At 40.5% G+C, this 15,160-nt stretch overlaps 1 protein-coding gene across 2 annotated transcripts; it reads right to left on the reverse strand.

Annotated features, from left to right (window-relative positions):
• Nucleotides 1–1,538: 1,538 nt before the first annotated feature.
• Nucleotides 1,539–9,099, reverse strand: LOC110065527 (uncharacterized). 2 transcript variants are annotated; one of them, XM_020772679.2, is made up of 8 exons: nucleotides 9,048–9,099; nucleotides 7,696–7,811; nucleotides 7,329–7,379; nucleotides 5,966–6,313; nucleotides 4,915–5,122; nucleotides 3,670–3,935; nucleotides 2,985–3,121; nucleotides 1,539–2,780 (listed from the first exon to the last, which is right to left on the reverse strand). In XM_020772679.2, the coding sequence occupies exons 2-8, from the start codon at nucleotides 7,784–7,786 to the stop codon at nucleotides 2,601–2,603; spliced, it is 1,281 nt and encodes a 426-aa protein (XP_020628338.2). In that variant the 5' UTR covers nucleotides 7,787–7,811; nucleotides 9,048–9,099; the 3' UTR covers nucleotides 1,539–2,600. The 2 variants fall into 2 exon arrangements, with proteins under 2 accessions (XP_020628338.2, XP_089130621.1); XM_089274495.1 differs by lacking the exon at nucleotides 9,048–9,099 and having other exon boundaries at nucleotides 7,696–7,852.
• Nucleotides 9,100–15,160: the final 6,061 nt, after the last annotated feature.

Below are 15,160 nucleotides of genomic sequence, written 5' to 3' on the forward strand. Positions count from 1 at the left end.
TAAAATAGAGCATTTCACTAACTTTGAAACAGAGACAAATGAAAAGGAAGGAAGATCTTCCAAAACGCCATGTTGACCTCCAGTTTCTCACACATTGTCAGCTGTTACGTTATTTATTTTTTCTCGGTTAATTTGGGACCTGCCTCACGGAACTATTTACCCCTGTTTGCCAGTTTAAGCAGAATTCTTGTTTTCTTTCGAGACCTTTCCTTTCCTTCGAAACTAATTTCCTTTTGTTCTTAGGGTTGCCCTTGTTTATTTACTATGTTTCCTTGGCGTTCCTAGGTAATGGCGCGCTCCGTTTCTGACTTCGCGACCCCATTCTCGTCCCCAGAGCTAGACTGCGTAGCTTTGCGGCTTAAGCAATTTGAACGCGCGCACAAAGCGGCGAAGCTTGGGGAAATGACAACTGATTTCTCAGCTGTCTCTACACCCCAGTCTGCTAAGGGCTTCACCGCTAATTTTCGCGGCTTAGTGCGCGCATTCAAATTGCTTAAATCAGCAAGCTATGCAGGCTACCCCAGAGCTGAACTAAGGTTGGCGCTGATCACATGATCGGGGAACTGGGAAGCAGCTAGTTTCGGTCCAAATTCTTACTTTTGACTTTCGTATTCGCGCAAGTTGGGTAATAGACCTTCATGAAAGGCATATAGAGACCAAATAGGTGTCTACCAACATATGCAGGTGAAATGAATGAACAGTTTGTAAATTGCGCTACAAAGTAGTGCTACAGTACAAATGGATTGCATTGCATGGTTATCTTCTCAAGAAGCGCCATATGGAGAAGTGGGGGAGGGAGAAGGGGATAAATGGACTAGCGGCGCAAAAACTGGATTCGAAGGGGTTTCGCTAGCTGCTAGTTATTTTGGCAGTTAATTATTTTACAAAGTAATCTGTTGTCTCCCAATCAGTCAGATAGATAAAAGATTCATAAACTGAATGATTATACACAAGTTAAAGTAACTGTTTTTGTTTCATTTTCCTCCTACAAATTTAATACGCTTCAGATGCATCTTCAAGTGACTGTGACATCCAAATCAGCCCTCATAAAAACGACGCCTTTAAACGGAGTGGCGCCGATGAAAATGTCAGTCACGCTGAAGAAATAATCAGGTCTCGCTTGGAATTATATCTATGTTATAGTTAATTAGTCTCTATTTCCTTTTTCTATTTTTATCTTATTATTATTATTATTATTATTATTATTATTATTTTTTTTTTAACTGAACCACTTACTCACTTTTTGTGACGAGAGAGTGGGCATTCCAAAATTATGGGGAACTGATGGCATCAGCTCACACCAACTGCCTTTTTTAGGACCACCCCTTCCGGGCATACTAGCATATATTCTTCGCTATTACATGTGAACTTCATAGTTGATGAACCAAATTAACCCCGTAGCGAGTTTATAGAGGGGAATTTTCGCGCGTTAGCCATTCGTTCGAGCATAATTATCCATAGCCTGCCACGTTTGTAGCTGGTTGCTTATCAATCTGCTCTTGATATACAAGATCTCAAGTGAATCAAGGTGACAGCCATTACGGAATGCATAGATTGACTTTTATTAATCTATTTCTATTGCTTAATTACATGTAACACTTAACACTAGCTACAACCAGTTAAATATTTGTCTCAGACGTTTTGTAAATAGATATGTACTCATATATAGTCGCGCAGTCTAGTTTCGAACCCTTTACAGAGCTGTGCTCCTCACCCTCTCACTCGATTAAGTTATTTTATAATTTCAACTTTATTTCTAATGAACACGCCAAACAAAGTGTGAAACTTGGAGCACTAGAAATAAATCACTTACTGGGTTTGAAAAGGGTCATGACGAGTAAAAAACAAAAACAAACATACGTGTTACATATTTACAGACAGAGTTAGTTTGACCGATGAAATAACTGCACTAGCTCGCCAAACATAAACTACTTAGAATGACTTCTTGTATTTGCCATAATAACTCAGATAATCGCACTAGTGGCAATTCACAACAGATCGTGTATTTCTGTCTACATGTAGTTGCAACCGGCCATCCCTACCCAAATTGGTAGACTAGAAATTTTTTTTTTTTCCCGTAAGCCAGGGCCGTAATGGTAACGGCAATGTTTTGCCGGCACTTGCCTCAGTCATTTGTTTCGTTTTTAGCCGAGTGTTGTGTTTTTTTTTCCGGAGGGGGGAACTAAAGCACTGCTAAATACCTAGGAACTGTTCTCTGACTTCAGCCCTGTTAGCTGAACTGTTTAATCTAAGTGAATGAATCTTCCTCTTCGATTTTTTTTATATAGAAAATAAACTTTTAAGGTAGTCTCGCTGAGTAAACTACTAATAAAGTCTTAACTCTTTCACCTCAAACGTCAGATTGCGTTCCGCTTAATATCATATCTCTTGTGTCCGGTGAATCTTCCATAATATTTCCCTTGGAAGAAAATTGATATTTGTTCTGAATTTAGCTTTTGTAATATGTTACAAAAACGAGCAAAACAGGGGAAAGGCGACCTTAATTAGTTCTGAAGGATCTCCCCTGCTTTGCTGGGTGTTAGAGGGAAATTACGTTTATATACACAATAAGGGGATCTATCATGGCGCCCGTAGACAGATTAGATTCTGCCAGGAATTTTGTTTCTCTTGTCCCACGATTGCGGCAGAAGGTCCATTCCTGCACAACAGCTTCGCGAGCAGAGTGGTGCGCATGTGTCCGGACATGATGGCGCTGGACAGCTGGTCAACGCGGTCTTCATAGGAACCAGGCCGGGTGAGGCAGTTCTAGTGATGGCATCCTACAGGAATTAAAATGAACGATATGAAAAAATGAATAACCCAACAAATAACTAAACCGATAAACGGGATCCAACGAATGAACGAAGTGCCGCCATCAACTTTCCACAGATCACATATATGCAATCCGAAGATGCCTTTTCGTTTGATTGATTGATTGATTGATATGATTGATTGATTGATTGATTTACTGACTAATTGCTCACCATTGGGTTGTCTTGTACAGCTCCGTAAGGTAAGGGCTGTTGGGCTAATGGAGCAGGCTGTGGTAAGAATGGAGAACAACAGGACCACTGACATGACGGAGCACATGCAAGGGGACAAGAGCCCGGACATGTTATCCCTGTTAAAAGAGTAAAGAAGTGTTAGTTAATCACATTAATAACTGCATAGCATGAATAATATAGCGCTTGACATCTGCCATTGACAATTACAAGTTCAGTAAGGAAGTTTAACTCTGTTTTTTGTAAAATAAAGTGACTAGGAAATCGAATTCTCCCATTGGATAGCATGTTAATCTGTCGCTCTGTTTGTGCCAGTTTTTTTCCTCAGGGGTGGGGGGACGGTTGACATTAGTCTCATAGGATGTAATTTTAGCACTCTATTTCCACAAGCAAACTCCTTTTCTGCCTAAATTATGTTTAAAGAAGCGGTAAATAAACATATATATTCGATTTCAGCAGCTTTTATATGTAGAAATCTTGTCAAACCAGAAAATAATGCTTGTTAACTTAGCATGCATCAGTCAGTTTGCTAACATCATACGTGACCCTTAACTTTTCTCTGTTTTAATGAAAATAACCCTGATGATCTAGAGCGATCGATACAATTTCCTTTTTTTCACAAACACTTGTCCTTGCTCTGATCCATGTTACATGATAATTCACCCACCTGCCGTGGGTGCTACAGCAGCTGCAGCATCTTGATATGGGTAACCTGCGTAAGGTGATTGCTGGGGCCCCTGCTGGGGCTCCTGCTGGGCCGCCGCCTCCTTGGTTGGAGCCGGCAGAGCGAAAAGTTTGGGGATTGGTACTCTTTGAACTGAGGCTACAGGCTTGATGTCAAGGTGAACTTGGGCTGGCTTGTGAGGTTTGGGGTGAGAACCTTTGTGATCAGATTGCTTATGGAATTTGTGTGTAGGCAAGCAACAGTCAAACCTGTAACAAGGGACAAGCATCGAGTTTTTGGTTTGAGTATCATAAGTTAAGCAGAAGTTGTAAGTTACTTAAGTGCTTGATGATCTATACCAGCCTAGTGATAATGAGCCACCCTTGATAAATAAAGATGACTTGAATTGACCTAACTTAAGTAGATCTGCATTAGTTTCCTAATCAAGTGGTGAAGTCCGTTTTTAGTGAAATAAAAATGATACCGTATAAGAGAATTAAAACAGTTTATTTGATCCGTCTGAAGAAAAGGCATATAAAGATTTACCATAAAAGGATATGAAATTCATAGTTTTGAACATTAAAAAGTCAATAGTATAGTCACAGTACTCTGTTTCGGTGGCGTTCGGTGCGGGGGAAAGATACTTCATTATATATAAGACCTGTTAGCTCTAAGACTGCCATACAAAAAAACTTAACGACTCGTTATAAGGAACTGTTCAAACAAATTTTTGTTCCTGGCAAGTAATCATTAATGCGAACTCCATTTCATAAGCCTCCAATCCCCTGTCTCACTTTGCCGGCCATTTTTTGATTTTTTTGCCTGATATGTATACCCTTGCATATGAGACAATTATTGGATGATGTTTTTGTGATATCCGGATTAATCAAGTTTAAGGCTGAGGCTGATAACACTAACCGAGACCTTGATTATTTCGAGTGTTAGAAAAACCGAATCTAATAATTGTTTTATTATACATTGTTTTAAAGAAAATAACCACAAACGGATTATCACACCGAACGCAGTTTATTTTCGACAAGCCATGTTCTTACTTCGCTGTCCGTGAACTTGACATTGCTCTTGGAAATCACGCATTGCGCGCGCAACCAACAGATTATTCACTTATCTGCTAGCAGATTAGTGAATAATCTGTAGGTTGCGCTGTTTCCCAGAATTAACTGTAGGCTTTTAGCTAATGAGGAGACAGATGGTGACTACAATGTATAATAAAACAAACAATCTACTCGCCTGCATACTGGCTTGCAGAGTTTCTGACACGGCGGAATACAAACTATTCCAATCTTTGATGGCGGCTTCTTGTGTACTGGCTTCTTTTTGTGATATGTTTTAACAGGTTTCTCCGGGGGAGGTTTCGGTGCTGCTGCGGGTGAAGCCTTACTGCCTCCCAGATACACTGGCCGTATACTCAGGTTTAAGGCCTGGGAACGACAACAATCTGAATGATAGGAAATAAGTCGGTGATATTGCATGCTCAGAAAAATATTATCTTTTACAACAACTCTACTCTTCTTGTGTTCTTGTTCAATTAGTTGGAGCGCAGCGCGAAAAACGGCGAGCGACAAAATATGGGAGAAGCTAAGCGTGGCGAGAGAAAGCTTTCTCTGAATGTGAATGCATTATCCTTTTTAAATTTTAACCGCTTATCTTCGTGGTAGGATTGTTCGACGCCTATCAAATTCGAAATCAATGAGGCAAAGTTTGTTGGTGTTGTAGCAACCTTTTGCGTCTTTAAGAAAAATGATATTTGAACGTTAATGAAGCAATAACATATTGACGATCGAGATGGTCCCCTTTATAGGCCTGAAGGAACCTGAAGGTTTTCTGGAGGTCTCCTTGCAAAGAAATAATGATGATGATGATGATTGATGATGATGATGATGATGATGACGATGAAATAGCTTTCTAGATCATCCTAGCTTAGACTTCCAGTTGTGAAGAAAATAATTTCGTATGCACAAGGGAAATTCAAATTTTCCAATCAACACAGTAATCGAACCTTCAGTGAAAGCGAAATAAAGATTAAAGATTACTTAAGGGAGAGAACAAAATATGAAATATTAATACGATGCAAATAGAGGAGCTGGGTTTATGAACAACTGAGTAATGTTACTGTTCGATAGAACTTTATAACGATAATTTGAGATATGTTTCGCTTGCGTTTTTTTCGTGGCGACCAGTAAAATGACTTCGTAAGAAGGAATCTATTTACTTTATGTTAGGCTGCGTGGAGTTGTTAAAAACGCTGCATTTTTATGGATGATTTTAAATGACAACTAACCTGGCTTGCAGAGAGGGGCACAGGAAGCAGAGCAGCCCTGAGCAGCGCAAGGGTCACCTGCGGGATACCCAACATATCCCATATCATACGGGTTAGCGGGATACTGAGGAAATGCTGGCTGGCTGGCTTGGAAACAGCATCCTGAATCACAGTTAGGATAACAGGACCCCGGACAGCCGACAGGGCACGCTGGAGGGGGAGGGGGTGGAGGGGGGAGGGAGGCTTGGTAACCGACCAGCTGGTTGAACATGGAGGGATCGTAGTTCGGTGCCCCGGGCGTACAACAGCTTCTCTTGCAGGAGGACAGACAGAAACGCTTGCATCCTGGATGACATTCCCACGCGGATCCTAAATCCAAATGAAACGAAAACCTGATTAGAAGCATGCTAGTTATGCACTGCTTTCGAGTGATATACATATCTTATTAGCCTTAGCCGAGTGCCATGCTTGGAAAAAATCTGCCTAAGGTTTTCGCAGTTCGGACCCCAAGCGCCCATGCAAAAAAGACCAAGGGCCGATATTCTCCCAGTAAGGTCCCGAGCAAGCTTGGTTAATAAAATGTTTATCACCTGATGAAAAATTGCGGTTTGAAAAAGTCTCATGATCACGTATTGGAAAGACACCGTAAGAGCAATTTTTACTGGGAGTCGGTTTAGCGTACACAGAGTCTGACGTTTTTTTTTTTCTTTTTATTGACTTTGCAGTTTTCCTTGCAATTTACGACTTCTCCTCGAGGAAGAGGCAAGAGAGTTCGATAGAAAAAAAGAAAGAATCTCACGTGTTTTTTTTTTCTTTTTTTACTAACGTTAGCTTTAATCCACCAGAAAATCCCAGAGTGTGTTTACACGGAATCATTCAGGACAGTGCCTGGTCCAATACTTAGAAATATCTGAATGGCAATTGAGCAATCTGACTGATTGCATAATTTTAGCAATTGGTCCACTGAACTATCTCAGTCGAGGATGTAATAAAGTAAATGGTCCCACAAGTCAGACTTGAACAAAGTAGTGAAGATTTGGGAAAAGTAACGTTTTATCATTTGATTGGCTTAGACCTGAACGTAACCCCTTTAACCTGATTGGTTATAGCAAGCTACACGCGTTGTTCATTTGGAGCTAATCAAGATGTTCAGACAAAGATCATATGAAAACCGCTCTATTTGACAAAAACTTGGGATGTGTTCCTTTCGGAAGATCCGCATCAGGATCATTGATCCAAGATTATTCGGATTATGGTGCGTCAAAGGTACCGATGAATCCTTGATCACAGTGGATCCATCGGTTCGTTGCTCCTTCATAATCCAAAGGATCTTTGATCATTGACCCTGATCCGCCTCATCCAAGAGAAATAAACCCTTACTTACTTTGAACTGGATTCACAGTGTCAATCACAACTGACTTCCTACCGCCATGTCCTACAAAATAGAAATAGGAATTGTTCGGACACTTAGAAACTTGGAAAACCTTTGACAACCGAATACTCGCCTAGTTACTGAGGGGAACGTTGAGGGAGAAAGGGAAACGCGCCCAATCTTGTCTCGACAATCAATGAAATATCATAACCGGAGAAGTGCAGTTAAATCCTTCACAAATCAGAAATGTCTCATTCCTAATGTAACTAACAGTGTGCACAGGCATTCAGCTAAGAAAAATGCTCCTGTGATGGTCAAATATATTTTCACCCAAAATACATGTAGCACACGTACACAAACAACACGAGTTTGTTCTTACCAGCTCTATGTTTAAGGTTCTTTAAGTTCAAGCTGTTGGCAAAGGAATAGCATAATGCAAGGAGGCAATAGGAAATCACAGCCCTCTTCATGATCTCAAGCCGATCGCCTTGTTGCCTGAAGAAAGGTAACACGATACTTAAATATCTCGACAACATGAGACAAAAAAATCACTCGTTTTGTTTCGTTTTGAAATTCTAACCTTGTGGGTGAACTGTGCTATTAAAGTTATGTGTACGCATGCGTGTTACTTAAAAACGGTTAAAGTACCAAAAGCGAGAGAAGATGACTTTCCCGGCGATAAAATGACGACAATTACATTTTGCTGTTTAAAGCCAAGGCCACATCGAAGGCTAGTGAAAGTCTCCTTGCTATAAACATACTAATATGCTACTATCGGGGAAACAGTTTCACTTGAATTATCTTAACGTAATAAAGCTGATGAAGTAGCAGGGACAGTAATTTTTTCAAAGGAAAGACAATCGTCGGAACTGGACCGCGAAAAGTTAATGTCGAAATTCATTGCGCGATTAAGACAGTAGCGACAAATACGCCAGGTAATAACTAACAACTGGTAGCTTGGAAGTAGAAAGAGGAAACAATTTTAGTGACTTTGCAGTTTTCCTTGCAATTTACGACTTCTCCTCGAGGAAGCTTTGCTTTGGGTACAAGACAAAGCTTCCGGAAGTCTAAGTTGTTTTTACAAATGAAGTATGCGGTTGAATTTTGAGGTGCAAGCAACCCTCGTGTTTTTTAGCCCATAGATCAGCAGGTTGTTGACACTAGATGAAATATTGTGATCTATGCATGCTCGCGATCTGATTTCAGTATCTCCGCAGTTGATCGATATTGTCTTCCACTTTTATCCCTTTAAAAAGTAGTTCGCAATCAGCAAAAAAATAACAATAAAAAAGACGTCTTCTTCGTTAACTACTATTCTCCCGCAATTTAATACAACAATGGCATTGTCTAAATCGACTGCTTCTGTTCAGTTTTGTCGGTGTTGGTCGAGAATACAGCGATTCTTAATTAAGACGATTTACCAGTGGCATAGGGCAACCATTCGTCACGGTTAACCACTCATTAAAATGAAGAACAAATGATCTTTCACAGTTATAACGTTTTAAAGAGGCAGAGGAAATGTTATAAGGTATTGAGTAATAATTTTTGTGCCCATTGACCATCGATATCCACGCCATTTTGTTACGGAGGTGAATCACTGATGAAAAAAGAACGTAGCATCACGGTGTGGTAAAAATCTGATTGCTGCGAAACCCTACAGAGAGATTAACATTTTTCGCTCTAACTTTGGTGATCCCATTCCCTAATTAAGAGAAATCACATAGATCTTACCTTGGCAGCCTGTCAGGTCGACGCGGGATATGGTATTTACCTGCTTACAGGTGAATACTTTACCGTATCGAGCAGTGAGGGAAAGACTAGGAACTGTTTAGAACAACATAAAATATTCAACAGGTTTTTCAAGGTCGATGATAGCTTCTTAGTAAGTTAATCGTCAAACCTTTTACCTGGAGAGAAATAATATTATCTTTTTACCGTTGACGAAGCTAACAAGAGTTGCAGGAAGTAAAAAGTTTAAGAATGGCTGACCGTTAGGATCGAGAAACGCCGGTCAACGTCCCATTTGACAAATCGCTCATATTTTGCCCAAAGATACCCTTAGGTGACCTAATTCTAAAAATCATATTTAAAGGTTCCAGCGAATTTTTATTTTTCAGAAATTCGCGAAAATTTGAAAGCGCGGTCAAAGTGCGGTTTTTCGTGTAATAAAATGACCGAAATAAGGTGCGAGGACGAAGCGCTGCTAAAGTCTTAAAATAAACTCAATTGACTTCAAACTTCACACAAATGTGGAACAACCACTCTAATTTATTCCTCGCTTTAAACTAATCTCAGATATGTTGATATAGTGGTTTTCCGAACCATTTTAAAAACAGCTATGAAGCGTGTGAAAAATAACGGCAAAATATAGGTCATGTTTAACAGTGTAAAAATGCATCTGGTACCTCACTTTCCGATTATTTTGCTTGACAGCCTTAAAATATCATTATGAAAGATATACCATGCCAAGTTTCATGCTCGAACTCGCAGTATTTCCCTTTGTGAAAAACGAAAATCTATGTCAATGTGTTGGGCGCAAATAACACAATAATTATGCACGAACCAGAGACAAATCAATTTCAATGGCGAAAGTAACAGGCTATCATTAATTAGAATCCCGTCAATTCACTGCTATCAGTAGAAACATAATGTCCACTGCATAAAAACTGTTTTTAGGCGTTTTCGAACCATTGCGCGTTAACTTTGTTTAATTTCGTGTCCGCCGTCATGTCTAGTTTGTCATCGCGTGTATTTCCTTAATGTCAACAACACGTGAATGGTTGTCATAACAAACGCAAGAGATTTCCTGGAACCTAAATGTTTTCGATTCACCAAAACGCTTTAAGTTTGTTAAGACACAATAATGGGTCAACTTGGAATGCTTTGTAGCATCAAGGACGTTAAAGGACTGTAAATTAATCGAGTTGAAATATCTTGAAGCAAATCAAAATCGCGCCCTTATTCTAATTTGGTAAACAGCCGATCTCCGTTCAAGTTCAAGAAGTCGAGAGGTTAATCCGGCAATGTATTACCGGTACAACAACAAAATCAAACCGAGGTCATCAAAAGTGTAAATTTAAAAGTGTAGTGGCAAGTTCCAAATAAATTTCGCCTATATAAATTGGAAACAAGATGTGAAACGGTCTGACCCAAAACAAATAAACAAAATATTAATACGACTAATTTAACCCGAAAATGTTACAGAAAACATACCTAAAAGTCGTCGATTCCCCTCGATACCACTCCGCATTGCCTTAAAGAGCCCAAGCTTTCTGCTGTAAGAATCAGGGGCCTCATGAATCTGTATTTATTATATCGGCAACCATGCTGTGTGGCTGATATTCGAGACTCAGTAAAAGTTGTCACACAACCGTACGAGCAGCCCAGTCACGCTTTCACTGCTCTTGCGCAAATGTTCAACATTTCGCAATTTACATAAACCGACTACAAGCTTAAAGTAGTGTCAGTAGATTGAAATGCACTTTTTAAAGCTGTCCTATCGAGGAACAATTATTTCTTGTTTTTGAATGGCTCTTAGTTGTAGCTACAGTCGGGGAGGAGGGGAGAGGGTATTCCCGGAAATTTCGGATATCTGTATGCCGTGGAAGATTAAGTGGTCTCCAGCTCTTAACGCCAACACTGAAACACTAGATGATTCTCGAAGTATCACAGGGGTCACTAAGCTAAATAATTTTGAGTGTAGCTCCACTGAGTCAATTAACCGTCGGCGCGCATATTGCATTGACGGTGGACAGGTGGAAAAACAGTTAAACCGGAAAAGCCTGTTGCACATTGTAATTTAGCGTTGTCCAACACGCAGTCGATCTGGTCGTAATGTCAATCGTATTTGAGAGAATCTCAAGTTTTCTTTCGACACATACTGGGGTGACATACTACTAGATGGGCGTGGCCGGGAGCCACGAGTCAAGTCAGTCAACTCGCCATGCTTAACCGAGAGGAGTGACTGCGACCTTAACATCAGTGCCATTATCAATGGGTGTGACCGAGGAAGCGTCTGCTGAGGTTTCCATAGATAGTAACCATGCACGGTAGGGGTGTATTGATGTCTTCAAGGCCGCTGCATTCGTGTCTTTTATAGGCTGTCTACTTTAGAGAGGCACTTGTCGCTGGAGAAATGTACTCAGTCCCTGGAAAGCTATTCCCTTATGGACTTAGCCAAAATGTGCTACAAACCTTGCTTGGAGCAGGCGTTGGCGCTTAACTCAAAGCCACAATAGGTCACCAGGAAGCCCTCGTTGTTTTAAAAAAGGTTTGGGCTCTCAGGGCAGTCAGTGACAAGGAGCAATCGTATCTTATGGCAAAATTCCGCGTTGGTCAAACGACAGGCCGAAAGGTTGACGCCGAACTGGTGGCGCGTGAATGCGCAGTGCCCGGGATCCTTATAATATTCGTCTTTTTCAGGTGCTAGTTTTTCTCTCACCTAAGTGCCGCAATGCGCCAAAGTGATCCCGATGAGATGCATGTTCAGGCATCTGAAGAGGAGAGAAATTTTAGTCAGGCAAAGAAAGTTGTAGAAATACTCCAGCTCCAGCATCCTTTGGTACACGACCAGCAAGACTTCTGCGCCTTGGCGATGGAGGGTGACCTAAAGAACCTGAAACTGTGTATGCTACCGTGCGGGTGCGAAGACATGGGACTAGATATACCTCTCCCACTCGTGTGCGGAAAAGCTCCAAACTCGGCACCTCTGAAGTATTTTACTAACAACTGCACTTGGCGGAGGTATTTTTAGGAACTGCCGGTGTTTGGCTTCTTCGGTATTTAGCAAACACTTCTTGCGGGGGGAAGGGGGGAGGGGGGAGGATCGTTAAATTTTTGTAGAGAAGGGGAGGGAGTAGAAGAGGAAGACACTTAAGAGGAAAAACTAACGGCCGAATCGTCTCAACCTCGTTCCCAGGGTCTCTCATCTCACCACCCCACTGGAGCGAGCTCAGCATCAGTTCATTAGAATAACACAGAGGCCTATTAGGGTAAAGCGTAGGGACAATCTGCAGTCCTTCTACTAGTGGCTCACTATCACTCTTCCCGGTTAAGCATGGCAAATTGACTGACTTGACTCGTGGCTCCCGGCCACGCCCATCTAGTAGTATGTCACCCCAGTATGTGTCGAAAGAAAACTTGAGATTCTCTCAAATACGATTAACATTACAACCAGATCGACTGCGTGTTGGACAACGCTAAATTACAATGTGCAACAGGCTTTTCCGGTTTAACTGTTTTTCCACCTGTCCACCGTCAATGCAATATGCGCGCCGACGGTTAATTGACTCAGTGGAGCTACACTCAAAATTATTTAGCTTAGTGACCCCTGTGATACTTCGAGAATCATCTAGTGTTTCAGTGTTGGCGTTAAGAGCTGGAGACCACTTAATCTTCCACGGCATACAGATATCCGAAATTTCCGGGAATACCCTCTCCCCTCCTCCCCGACTGTAGCTACAACTAAGAGCCATTCAAAAACAAGAAATAATTGTTCCTCGATAGGACAGCTTTAAAAAGTGCATTTCAATCTACTGACACTACTTTAAGCTTGTAGTCGGTTTATGTAAATTGCGAAATGTTGAACATTTGCGCAAGAGCAGTGAAAGCGTGACTGGGCTGCTCGTACGGTTGTGTGACAACTTTTACTGAGTCTCGAATATCAGCCACACAGCATGGTTGCCGATATAATAAATACAGATTCATGAGGCCCCTGATTCTTACAGCAGAAAGCTTGGGCTCTTTAAGGCAATGCGGAGTGGTATCGAGGGGAATCGACGACTTTTAGGTATGTTTTCTGTAACATTTTCGGGTTAAATTAGTCGTATTAATATTTTGTTTATTTGTTTTGGGTCAGACCGTTTCACATCTTGTTTCCAATTTATATAGGCGAAATTTATTTGGAACTTGCCACTACACTTTTAAATTTACACTTTTGATGACCTCGGTTTGATTTTGTTGTTGTACCGGTAATACATTGCCGGATTAACCTCTCGACTTCTTGAACTTGAACGGAGATCGGCTGTTTACCAAATTAGAATAAGGGCGCGATTTTGATTTGCTTCAAGATATTTCAACTCGATTAATTTACAGTCCTTTAACGTCCTTGATGCTACAAAGCATTCCAAGTTGACCCATTATTGTGTCTTAACAAACTTAAAGCGTTTTGGTGAATCGAAAACATTTAGGTTCCAGGAAATCTCTTGCGTTTGTTATGACAACCATTCACGTGTTGTTGACATTAAGGAAATACACGCGATGACAAACTAGACATGACGGCGGACACGAAATTAAACAAAGTTAACGCGCAATGGTTCGAAAACGTCTAAAAACAGTTTTTATGCAGTGGACATTATGTTTCTACTGATAACAGTGAATTGACGGGATTCTAATTAATGATAGCCTGTTACTTTCGCCATTGAAATTGATTTGTCTCTGGTTCGTGCATAATTATTGTGTTATTTGCGCCCAACACATTGACATAGATTTTCGTTTTTCACAAAGGGAAATACTGCGAGTTCGAGCATGAAACTTGGCATGGTATATCTTTCATAATGATATTTTAAGGCTGTCAAGCAAAATAATCGGAAAGTGAGGTACCAGATGCATTTTTATGCTGTTAAACATGACCTATATTTTGCCGTTATTTTTCACACGCTTCATAGCTGTTTTTAAAATGGTTCGGAAAACCACTATATCAACATATCTGAGATTAGTTTAAAGCGAGGAATAAATTAGAGTGGTTGTTCCACATTTGTGTGAAGTTTGAAGTCAATTGAGTTTATTTTAAGACTTTAGCAGCGCTTCGTCCTCGCACCTTATTTCGGTCATTTTATTACACGAAAAACCGCACTTTGACCGCGCTTTCAAATTTTCGCGAATTTCTGAAAAATAAAAATTCGCTGGAACCTTTAAATATGATTTTTAGAATTAGATCACCTAAGGGTATCTTTGGGCAAAATATGAGCGATTTGTCAAATGGGACGTTGACCGGCGTTTCTCGATCCTAACAGTCAGCCATTCTTAACTAGTCATTTTTTGTTTTGCTTCCATTGAAACAGTCAACAAATTTCACGCATTACGTCACGAGGAAGGTATTTTTCTACAGCGCTAGTGACTAGTCTGCTAGTAGCGGATTATTGCATTTGAACCATGATCAGTTTCCTTGTCACAACAAGGAAAGAAAAAACCCTTGTACGTTGTAAGATGAAGACCTGGGATTTTTTTGTTTTTTCAAATGATTTATTAGGTTTTTTGTGTTTACATGATATGTTCAAACCGATTGTCGTACGAATCAAATCTCTTCTTTCAACCGACACTGCCGTAAACAGCGAATAGCCTGGAACGAGAGTGAGTGCGCAAGTATTTATGGGACTGTATGGGAACACGGGCAAATGTAGCTCACAACTACGCCAAAAAATTGTCACTTTTCCAAGCAATAGATAGATGCTATGCAAAAAGGAATAGTCATCTCTGGAATTAAAAGTGTGCAATATTGAAGAAGTACCTTGGTCCATCAAATGAAGTCGTACAAGAGGGTCATCTGAATAGTGTTTAGGGATAACTATGAGCAAGAGATTAATCTCTTGCTATGAGCTGATCAAAATTTTGATCGGCTTGATGGGAATGTCGCATTTAACTAATCGATATCAGCTACCAAGATCTGTGAAATTTACTAATAGCTGAGAAGTCTGAGAAATGGAAAGAAATTTTAAATTGATAGCCAAGAAACCCCTGAAAATTTACTGATCGATGAATGAGATTCCAACATTCCCGTTTTTCAGGCCCTCTTAAAAGATCGAGTCGACTCACTTTTGTAGTTGACTACATTTCATGCCTCGCTC

The sequence above is a fragment of the Orbicella faveolata genome, unplaced genomic scaffold (assembly GCF_042242905.1).
Source record: "Orbicella faveolata isolate gen_17 unplaced genomic scaffold, um_ofav_v1 contig_1, whole genome shotgun sequence".
Lineage (NCBI taxonomy): Eukaryota > Metazoa > Cnidaria > Anthozoa > Scleractinia > Merulinidae > Orbicella > Orbicella faveolata.